The sequence below is a fragment of the Oenanthe melanoleuca genome, chromosome 4, assembly GCF_029582105.1.
Source record: "Oenanthe melanoleuca isolate GR-GAL-2019-014 chromosome 4, OMel1.0, whole genome shotgun sequence".
NCBI lineage: Eukaryota > Metazoa > Chordata > Aves > Passeriformes > Muscicapidae > Oenanthe > Oenanthe melanoleuca.
In genome coordinates, this window is record NC_079337.1 from 21,370,860 (window position 1) to 21,383,071 (window position 12,212).

The following is a 12,212-nucleotide window of genomic DNA, read 5'->3' on the forward strand; positions in this document are numbered from 1 at the left end:
AAGCCTTAAAACATCTGCTGAATGGTTATTGTAATTATCACTCAATATACTCTATGAAAAAGTCAGAACTTCAGACCAGTCCAGTCCCTTATAATTAATTATCTACAGAAATGCCATTATGAAATGAAGGAGGTGATACAATGAAGCTGAAATGTTAATTTACCAATACGCATATTAAACTCAGTAAACCATGAAGTCTTTGAGCCAATTAACATTTCCTTTATCCCCAGTGTAAAAAGGAAACACAGACTTATGGCAATAGTTTCATCTTACAGTGTCACAGGAAAAAAAAAGCTTCATTGTGCAGGTAAAGGTCTACATCTAATGAGCTTTTATGTGTCACTGCATCCTTTCTTGCAACACAGAAAGGAATTTATATCAAAAGAGCATATTGTAAAGTTTAAGCCTACACACAGGATAAATGTGAAAATGCTATACCTAAAGGAAAAAACAAAATAAAAATTCCTTGCATTTTTCTCCTGCTCCATGGGATGAAGCCCAGTGAGATGAGTCCCTTCTTAACTAGCAGTCAGGTGCCAGGGCTGGTGTGCCTGCAGGTTTTGCCTGCCAGGCTGCTGCATGGGGCAGCAAACCCTCAGCTGCTGCAAAAAGCATCAGCAGCAGTACATGTTTACCATGAGCATCCAGGCACAGAGGTACCCACAGCAGCTGCAGGATGCTCCCACACCAGGCTGGCAAGCTCAAACTGGAGCTGGGGACCAGCTGGGGGAGTCTAAGCCCTTCCACACCACTGAGAGGTGACTGCCCTCTCAGGGAACAGGGATTACCATTTAAAATTAATGGCAGTTAACATATAAAGTACATGAAAATTTACTAATAGTGAACCAGTATCAAATATTTGCAAAATAACAAATTAAGTTGCTGAAAAGGGACTTAATAGGAGAAAAGTAAGATAGACTTACATTCTTGCTTAAATGTGAAATACTCTGTTAAATGTCTACATTCATGGTTCCCACGAAGTAAAAACAGTGTTTTGGGGTAAAGGATTTTCAAGGCCCACAAGTACAGCACACACTGTGAATCAGAACAAGAAAGAAAAATAGAATTCATAATTAATGACAGAACAATTTACATTCCCCTCCAACACAAAAAACTAGCAGAAAAAGTAAAAGTAACCAGTGCAAAGCATTTATTTTCAACTGATTAGCTTCATTCTTCATATGCTACATTCAAACACTTCCCTGCACTTCAGCCTGGACTGGCTGAAACTCTTGTGGGTATATTCTGATAGTTTTACACTTCTTGCTGAGTGGCACCTCCCTGGTCTGTGTACTGCCTCCAGCAGCCCCAACTCTCACACAGCAATTGCTGTGCATCGCTACAGTGAAGTGTACACTCACCACCTGCAGTGTTAGGCAGAAACCTTCTGTGGAAACAATTTCACTGGAGGACTTGCATTTCCTGACTTAAGGAAAATTTGCCTCAGAACAATGTAACTCACATTTCAAGAAATACCTCAGCTTTCAGAACTACACAGTTTTTACATGAAAGCTTGTTAATTTTTCACTTAACATTGTTCCCTACATACAACTGTGGCAAAAATATCCACAAAGCTCTTGCATTAAATGAAGTTACTACAAAGCTTTTATATTGCCTTTTCTCTTTCCTAAAGATTTCTATTTGAGATGACATTTCTTCTAGACATGTTTCTACAGATTAAAAAAAAAAACAAAAAAACAAACAAACAAAAAAAAACTTGGATGGGCTAAGCTCTGCTCAGACCTCTCTACACCACCCAATTAAAAATATTTGTTTTGAAAACTAACTCACAGTTCCAAGAAATTTGATGGAAATGAGACCCACTCATCCCATGAGATGAGCCCACTGCCTGCAAGGACATTGTACAGACCACAATGTCCTCTCAAAAACTAAAAAGCTAGAAAAAGTGCCTGAATGTTTTTTCCTCCAACCTTTCCATGCTTATATAACCATAAACTGCAGAAATGCTGCAAAAGAAGCAAAAGGTCTCAAAAAAACCCACTTTCATTTACAACTACTTCCTAACACTCCCCTTTGTTCTACTGGAAAATAATATAATTTCATTAAACTTAATCAATAGACTGGAAATTCAGAATGTACTCCATGGTTTCAGATCAGCATTGCTGTTAATGTAATGCCTCTACATTACAGTGTGTATTCCCTTTTACAATTCAGCGTGCCTTGAAAAACAGCTGAATAATAACTTTAATAATCTCAACATGTAGATTTCAGCTCCCTTGTTTGTTACACAGTCAACTTATAAGAAAAAAAGGAAAAGAAGAGGGGATTCAGCATTTTAATGCTTGTGCTCACACTGTCCATAGATAATCACACAGCAGCAGGAGTTTTATACTACTACTCATTGCCTTGAATTTATTACATGTAAACATCTGAATGCTCTCTGTTCTTTATCTGAAATTTCTGTTCTTCAGACTCAGAGGGTCTACAGACAGAGGAAAACAGCAAAAATACAGGCAGTATACTTGAGGAATTGTAGAACTAATTCTCTCCATTGGAAACACACAGAAGGCCTCCCAGCTCGTGCCAATTTTTCTGCCTCCCTGGTGCTATTGCCACTGTAGGAAGCAAGAAGAGATGTGAGAATGCCAGGGAAATCATGCTAATGTAATCCTGCATGGAATTATGGTGTTAGGTCACAGGAATCATCTGTTGTGGCCCAAAACAGCTACAAAGGGTATGCCTGGAGAGAGTCTTCTGTCTCTGTGTAAACTCCAGCAGACTCGGGTTTGAGGGTTTCACTCCAATGGGGCAAGAAACCTGAACTTTTTCATACCATCAGAGCAATTCTCTCTTTGATGATGACTCCTTCAGTCCCCCAAGAATTTCCAGAACCTTCCACTTTAAACTGACTCATGCAAAAAATTGATGTAAATGTTTCGAGACAAGAAGTTTAAAGTGACATCCCTATCATTAAAACAAGCACTCCATATTTAAAATATTGCCCAGATCTGGAAAGCAGGGAAAATAAGGAGAGTTGGAACTTTTAACTTTTTGGCATTAGGTACTTGTTTACAGATTGATCGCTCTGTATTTGATTATCATAGATTTATTTTTTCCTTTTTTGCTATGTCTCCTTTGAAATACTCATGAGAAGCAGACAGAATGTAAAAAAGAATCAATACAGTCCAGAAATTTCTATTTCTCTGTCACTATTCATGCAATGTATAAGCCCACCATTCACATTTTTTGTTGTTTTCAGCCGTACTATATCAAAGGTTTATTTTGTTTAATGATTCCTTTAACTTTCTCCTTTTTCTTTTCAGTAGATCAGAGAAGTAATGTTGTAGTAGTAAATAAGAACTAATTAGAAGATTTTTTTCCGTGCAAACTAAAGAGCAAATATGAGGGCAATGATTTTCGTGGCTTTTCAACTAAGTCATTTACATATGAAAAAGCTTATGTCCAAACAACAAATCATGAGCAAACATTCTGGTTTTGATTTTTTCCTTCCTGTACTTTGTATATCATAATTCTCACTGAAGTCAAAAGATTTATAATAACTTGCCCTTGTTGAAAATCTGAGCTTAAAGTCTTCAACTATTTCCTAATACTGCTTCCCTGTTACAAAACTTTAAAATACTTTTCTTCCTTCAACATTTTCATTAAGAACATATTAAACATCAGCTCTGCTGTAACACTATGCAAAATGTACAGCAAGGACCTTGCAATCTAGACATCTGTAAGGTATTTTTGTCTGTTTCATTTCAACCTATCAAAAAAAAAAAAATAAGAAGTCACAATTCTTAACTGAGGACCCTCAAACCCCTCTTACTTGTTTAGTGCCTTTCAGCTGTTGAAATAGCAGATGAGTTTGTAACAAAGAGGTAATCTGTCTACCTCCCAGCTCCCATAGTCAAGCTGTTTTCCTGCTGAGGTTCTGGCAGCCTCAGCTTCAGGAAAGAAAAGGTCTGTGCAAATGAGCACTGTGTAAGCCAAATGCCCACATTTTCAAAACAGACTTGGGATTTAACTCCACTGTTGCATGCTGAATTTGAGCATTTGCACAATTCCACATCCTAGCCCATCCTGGAAAGGAAAACCAAAGGCCCCACAGCTCTTCTGTGCACTTCAAGTTCTGTGATTAAAACAAGGAGCCTTGAAACATCATCACCATGGCCACTTGAGTACAAGCACAGCATCACAGTGGTCACGTCTGGGTGCTCCGGCACTCGTAGTGCCAGGAAGAGAGAGATGTAGCTCACTGCCAGCTTGTGGCTTTGCATGGGCCACACAAGATGAACTCCCCCTCCAAAGGACTGACAGCACTGGGCACTCCTCCAGCAGATGGAATGAAGTGTGAGTAAGTGTGTGTGAGATAATTCATACTCGAAAGGATAATTTGCTGAGCTCTTTACTGATGCCCCGTGACCTGTGGAACTGTCATAGCTCCCACACTCTCTAACACACACCCCACCTAAATACAAAAATTGCATTAGTTCAAGTGCACTGAAATAATGATACCATCACAATATCTAGTCCAGATACAACCTCCTAAAATGGAGTAACTACCCCAATGGAAACCATGTACCTTTTTACACACATAGCTGCATTCACGCTACTGGGATGACTATTTATTATGGCATGATTTCAGAGACAAATAAAGATAGATTGCAGCTGTAACCAAAATACTCACATGAGATGCAACTTACTGCCACTTCTGAACTCCCATCCCTTGAGCACAAAGAAAATTCTCAACACTATGGCAAATATAGAAAAATTGTCTTCACTATAAGCAGAATTTCAGCAAAATTGCAATATGCTGTTTGCTGTTGTTTAGATCACATTACTCCCATTTCAGCCTTTAAAAATAATATCTGAAAAGATAAAAAATATCCAAAAAGAAGTACCTCTTTTTCAACCAAAAAGTGACTAGAAAATTCTTTTTTGTAGATGTCCCTCTAATTCTTATAGCTAGTACTTTCGAAACAGGTATTCAGGTGATGGCTCCTGACTCTCCTTTTTGGGACCTTGTGTCTAGGCCACAGCTGCTCTCTGAGAAGATGGGTCCCACAGAGAGATGGCATCAGTGCAGGGGAAATGGTGCTATCACATGTTCTCCCCCTGCAGCCAAAAGGGGTTCTTGGCACTCTGGGGACTCACACTGGGAACAGCTGGCACAGGACCAGTCAAGCTGCAAGGATGGCCCTGACACAAACAGATGTTCCAGTCTAGGAATCTAATATATATAAAAATAATCTGAATTTGCTAAGTTACTGAATATTCACAGCTCTGAGGAGCACTGCCATACAAAAATGAGATCTCACAAGATGCAAATTGTTGCTATGAAGAAAGATATTGCTACTGGTCTACTGAAAAAAAGGGCAAAGAAATTTAGGATAATTAAAGTCCTAGGATTTTCTTTGCTCTAAGAAAACTGCAAAAACTATTGACTTCACTGGTGAAGTATTTCTGATCAGCCCAAATTATTTTAACAAGCTGTTTATTGGAAAACATTAACACACTACAGCAATAAGAGGATGCTGAAAGGTATTCATTCTTCCAATGAAGTCCTCAAAAGTTCACAGAGACCTGAGAGATAATAAACACACAACTTCATCAGCATTAACTTCACTCACCCTTTGCTAACAAATGTATTTATGTGCCAATTCTTTTCTTAGGAGAGACTACTTAATTTCAATTCACTGAGTTCAGAAGCATCTCAAGATGGCTTTTTTTAATTGGTCCAAGGTCCAGTGGTCAAATTCCAGACTCATTCCAAACACCTCACTTTGTTCTTGCTGGAAATACCACAAAACCAGTTTCACCTTCTGAAATTTCAGTCTTTGCATTCAGGAAAGGAAATGTAAGCATGTTCTGAACCTAAAACATAACTCCAGTTTTCTTAGTTTTGAACACTGGTTTGAGTCTCCATATTTTAACTCTTTCCTCTGCCAAAAATGATCACTATGTACCTTATGATGGCCACGTGACATAGAAGACAGTATGCTGTTATATGGAATTGAGCAAGAAAATAATTCCAACAGTTGGTTTAAATATTATTGTTATTATTATTGCATTATAGTTAGTTTTTACTCTGTAATTTTCCGAAGACTGTGATGAAAACCAGTCTGTATGTACACTTCTCCCTACACTGCACAGCATTTGTCTGCTTTTCAATAAAGAGTTTTCAGACTCAGGTAAAGAGATTAGTCATTCTCCCTTACAACCTATTCCTGCAGAACCATTTAGGCTCTAACTATTCTTTAGATTCAAAAATAGTCCTCTGTTTTGATCATTTGGGTTTCTACTCTCCATGACCATAAAACTTATTTGAAAGTGAAAACCAAGAGGTTTCTTCTACTCTGGGCTCAAACCCCTGGAATAGTGCACAAGCACAAGAGGGAGAGGTTATCAGTTATACAGCCAAGGAAACAAATGCACTGTATTAAATTGTTATTAATTAAATTGTATTAAATAAAAATTTGTTATTTTAAGTGAAGAAATGCCTAGGCTCTGACAAAAGGTCAAATGAAAAAAAAGAACAAAAATATGGAATAAAGATTCTGTCTGTGCCAAGAAACTCATCTCATTCTATCTACATCTTGATATTTTTTAATTTTACCTGTTGTAACTTCTCTACCAGTCTCTCATTCTTTGACTTGTTTCTTAGAACTAATATAAAAGACACAAAACAAGCACCCCTCTTCAAGCAGTGAAGCTAACTCCAGTACAAATGGAGCATGCACATGAAGAATTGAGCCCTTGGATCAAAATCTCCATAGGTAAAAGACTGACATTTCTGCTGAGTGCCTTATACAAATACTTTTCTCTTTTTCTCTCTGAATTATCAAATGCTTTCCACCTACCTTATGCAATTTCTTTCTCTGTTCTTAATGATAATAGCTTGCATTATGTAGTACTTTTCATCCAGAAGAATCCCAAATGCTTTGCAGCCCACAGAGAAGGATTATCTCGCCCACTATCAGAATTCAGCTCGGTCTAAGCTCAATGGTGTCACTTTTACACTAGAGATCACACAGCAATCAAGGAGAATTTTTTTTCTAAAGCTTGTATTACTCATGATTAGTACCTTGGACCAGCTACTTAATTCTTTTGGAAAGACCCCAGAACTGCAATAGTCTCCCGTCTCCATAGCAGAAATGGGAGCCAGCAGATGGATGGAAGAAAGATCAATACGTGACTGGTGTGGTAGAAACATGAACTGAGGCTAGGACTGTTTACCAGCATGATTTCCCCAGCACAAAGTACTGACAAAAGTCAGTGCCTGATCTATGTACTTAGGTCCCCTTCTCCACCAAAAACATCCTCTCCCTTTAAATGCCAAGTTGCATTCTTCACAATTTTCCTTTCCTTGTCACTACTTATTGTGCTGCGTTTATGCCTGAATATACAGATCTACATCTATTTATGAAACAGAAACTTGCCTTTCCTTTCAAAGACATTCTTTAATCAAAGTGACAGGTGGGGAAAATCAGTTATGTGACCAAAAAAAAAAAAAAAAAAAAGAAAAAGAAAAAAAGAAAAAAAGAAAATAAAAGAAATAGTGATTTGAGAACCTAACATACAAAAGGAGTAATATAAGGGTCAGCTGAGATATTTCCTTGGCGCTGGCAGAAGCCAATACTGCTTCCAGTGAAAAAGCAATGTTCCTGAATGGAAAAACTGAACTCAGAATACAGTTTGCTAAGAATGCACACATGGGTTACTAAATGAGAGATTTTAAGGGGATTATTGCTGATGCATAGGTTGTTTTCTTTGTTTTATATGGCTTGCTATTTCTTTAACTGGTAATAGCCCTGGAACAGATTTTGGTAAACTGTCAGAGAAACACTCAAAAGCTGTAGTATATCCACTTGGTCTATTTCTTTTATTAAAAGCCTCTGTATATAGAAGTGAACACAAAATTTACTCTTCCAGACACATCTTGTCTCAACCTCATTCATATCTCCTGTAGTTTTTGATTATCACAACTACCACAATGGTACTTCTACTAAAAATGGTAGTTCAAGACAGAGCAACAAAATGGTTTAAGTCTGTGAAGCTCTTCCTGCTTCTCCTTCCCAATCTTCTCCAAGCAATCCAGCACGGTAATCCATAGCAGTGATTTAGCTCACAGTTCACTGTGGATCAGTTCTCAAGAAAATCATTAACTCAAGCTCAAAAAAAACATGATCAAAGTGCTGACTTCAGTATGAGACTAAATCCTGACTATATTGATTTTTAGCACGTGGGCGAAAGAACCTTGCAATTTTTAAGTTTTTAGAGCATCTGTACTTGGAATAGCATATTTCTATTTGTAAAATGTGCCAAAAGATTCTGTTAACACTTGAAATGAAGTTTTAAAATTAACTAATAAAGCAAAAGTAGCTTTATTGAATCTAATTTTTCAGAAACTTCTTACTTTAAACATAACACTGGCAAGATAATACACTGATTTGTTTTCCAAACACATGAACAACTCAGCTGCTTGGCCTTATATACTTGTATACCAATATGGCAACAGTGTACTTCAATGTGGAATGTAGAATGAAACAGCAGCGGATGTGTTCTCACATGATGCTATCTAATCTAGTCAAAGACACACAGACATGTATCATAGGATCTATATTGCTTCCAATAGGTAATGGGCATTCTGCTCTGACTCAGAGGGTGTACAAGTCTGAACTTTTCAAAGAAACAGTTAAGCTGTAGATCAAGAGTTCAGCAAGGGTTTCTGATTGACTGTTCAGTGACTAAATCAGCTATAACCTAGATAAACAAATCCCCATCAGGTTTTATTCAATAGTTGTGCACTTCATCTTGTCAGTTTGTAAAATCAAGCAATAACAAGGACAGAAGAAAACATCTTGTTTGTTTTATGAGCACTGGAATAGATGATTTAGGCTTGGTATTTGACTCACTTCTAGTCAAAGCTGGCAGGTTGGATAGGACACTCTTCCTCTCACAAGCCAGCTAAAGATACCATTTGGCCTCCACATTCTATGGCCTGACCTGGAGACTACACCAGGTCTTAGCACCAACAATAGGGCATCACTCGTGCGTCACTTCTCTGTGGATTCAAGTGCTTCATCAAAAGCCAGAGAACATGCACTCCTGCATGCCATATCTAAGTAGAACTTACTCATTCTCTCCAGCACAGCATGCTGCGCTCTGGCTTATTGTCCCACTTACCTCTCCTTCCAATCCTTCCATTCTTCTAAAATTTCACATCCGGGAAACTCGGATCAAATAAACCAAAAAGTCAAACTAAACTTTGGTTGCAGGTTAAGTTTTTCTGTTATGTCTCTTTTCTAATAGCTCATGTCTATTCAGGCTATTTAGCTTTTGCAAGCTACAGAGCACACTGCCTTCTGTGCAATATTTAGATGGCCACTAGTTTGCACCATTCTGTGTCAGCTTTCCAGCACAGATACAGTGGGATTTGGCTGGATTCCAAGTACGCTTTATAAGAACACCACCAGCAACATTAACATGGTATTTCTGAAGAGCCTCAGCATTCCTGAACTAGTGAAGATATGATGGTAAATATTCATAATATGCTGCAAGCAGTTTTGCACCCAAACCCAGAAATTAGAAACTTACTTCAATGCTGAAGTACCCTCTGTCCACGTAGTCCCCCAGGAAGAGGTACCGCGTGTTGGCAGGAGAACCTCCCACTTCAAACAGTTTCATCAAGTCAAAGAACTGACCATGGATGTCTCCACAAACTAGAACAGAAGAGGAGCAATATTTAGATTCACCATGCAAAAATCATCTTAGGTACACACAATTCACAATTTACAAAGTGCTGTAAGATGTATTATAACAATTTTGTGCATCATTCAATGCTTAAACAGCAGTTGAGAACTGGCAGGTGCTCAGGAGAAGCTGTTTTCTCTGATGTACATCCATATATGTGTGTGCAAAAAGCTACCAAGTAAGAGACCCATCAGGTGAATCTGGTCTGTAATTATTTTTATAGATATCTGTCCATTCCTGGTACTGCCACCAGAGCACATAATACTGGCAACAGCAGTAAGACAAACCAAAGCAGTCCTGAAAAAAAGAACATGTTCAAGAAAGGTTACTCTTTCTTTTAAAATTATTACCCTATTCTTCCTAGTCTTAAACCCAGAGGAACAGCAATAGGCTTTCCATAAAATGCAAGGCACACCTGTCCTGTGTATACCTGGTCAAAGAGACACATTTCTGACTTCTGCTTTCCGAACAGAAAAACATCCTGCTTGCTTTCCCAAACCATGCCCTACACAAGAGGACACTGGTGTTTTACACTTTAACCTCTACCCCTTTATTTAACCTCCCATAATTATGATTTTTCACCTTCACAGCAATGAAGTCAATCTAAGAGGCTGTTTCCCTAGAAAGAGCAGCCCAAATAAACATGACAGGCAAAGCAGAAGTGACGTGCAGACAGGGCTAGGCTGGAATGCCTCTGTCTGTACCTTGGAGCAAGAGTTTGGCTCTGCTCTCTTGTGAAACTGCAAACTCCCTGGTGGGTGATTTAAAGCATCTGCAGGAAGGCAGTCAATGCTTTTGGAGAGCCCCATGGATGCCTAAGAGTGCAGTATCAAAACCTGCTTTGCTTCTTCTACTCAAAAGAGAACTTCCCCCACACACATCCCATATCCCATTTAGGGTCAAGCCCACAGTTTTTATGGCAATGATCCTTAACCAAGGTGATGTTAAAAGCCCTGACTGGTACTGAGGCCAGTTTAAACTGGCCCTTCAGTGACTCAACAAACAAAATCTGATTTTTCACACGCTATGGGTGATTTTGAAGTAACTGAATAAAATCAAGGGTCCAAGACAGGCCTTGTCATGCAGCAGCAGGCCACCAGTGGTAGAATTCAGAAGCTCTCTTTCAGGTAATGGCCTTGTTCCACTACAGATAAGCAAACCTCACATTTGTCAACATGCCATGGAGAAGCTGAAGTCCCAACTCCATATAGATACAAAAGGACTATGAAGAATAACAGCTGCAATACCAAATCAAACAAACTCACAGTGCAAAGTGTTCATACACTATTGTCTTTCATCTCAGTCCAGTTCACATTACAGTTTTACACTTGTACCACTTTTCCCTGAATGTATACACTAAGATCCATATAGTGTCATTCCATCAAAAAAACTAAATACAAAAGCCAGAAAGCCCATCCAAAGCAAACCAACCACCCACCCTCTGGGTACAGAAAAAACTCACTGATATCTTGGTCACTGCTTTCATGAATGCTTATGTGAAATTTGTGATACAATTCATGATTTCTGGCTAGCTGACCATTCTTCTGTGACAGTAACATGATATTTTCCCCATAAAATAGCATATTTTATATTATCACCGCTGTGATACACTGTGTAATTTTTTTACTAGTTGATTCCCCACTGGGAGTTTTACATGACAACTTTCATGCTAAAAGCCATCAACAGTTACAGTTTCAACCTAAGAATAATATCTGCCATTAATTATGCAAAATAAATACTATTTAAATCCCCAAGTGGTATAACACCACCACTGTTTCTCTAAAAAAAAACTTTGTACCCCAAAGGAAATTTTTTGTACCATCTTTATTTGAACACATTAATCTACCAAACCAATACACACTTATTGACTGTACTCCTCTGCATGGACACTGTGGGAAGATTAGAAACATGTGTCACAATTTGATGGCCAGGCAATCTGCTCTCCTAACTTGCAGCTGAGAAGCTTTTAGTTACATAACTGTACAGTTCTACCAATTATCGCCCGCCCCCATTTGCTCCAACTGCAAAAACCTGAAGTTGAACAAGACTCAGATTTTAAAATGGATTTAACTTTTTACTTTCACTTAAAGCACAAAGAAGCTAGTCTTTTTTTTTCCTTTTGGTATTCAGACATGTGTGAACAGGTAAATACACTGGGCCCATTACAGAGCAACCAGAAATGTTGGAAAGCTTTCTTCAAGGAGCTGCATGTCCCTGGATTTGTCACAAGCAAGAAAAGCAGAGCGCACATCAGTGAACAGGACAGAAATAAAAAGTGCAAAGCTCTGCAATCCCACAAGTTGCAAAAGTCTGAATTGGTATCGAAAATGGGTACTTGATGGATATTCTAGCTATTTTGCAAAAAGCAGCCTATTCCTTTAATACTCAGTAATAGATGCAAAAATGTATCCAAGAAAAACAAAACAAAACATCCCCAAAATGGAAAGCTGAAAAGCCCAGCACTCAAAACTAACCTTGTCAATTAAAGTAGA

At 38.3% G+C, this 12,212-nt stretch overlaps 1 protein-coding gene across 1 annotated transcript in view; it reads right to left on the bottom strand.

Moving 5' to 3' along the window:
* PPP3CA (protein phosphatase 3 catalytic subunit alpha) overlaps positions 1-12,212 on the bottom strand; it is a 170,755-nt gene that overhangs the window by 40,961 nt on the left and 117,582 nt on the right. The window contains exons 3-4 of the mRNA XM_056489642.1: positions 9,565-9,689; positions 924-1,035 (exon numbers count right to left, since the gene is read on the bottom strand). Coding sequence (XP_056345617.1) covers positions 924-1,035; positions 9,565-9,689 — 237 coding nt within the window. The remainder of the gene's footprint in view (positions 1-923; positions 1,036-9,564; positions 9,690-12,212) is intronic.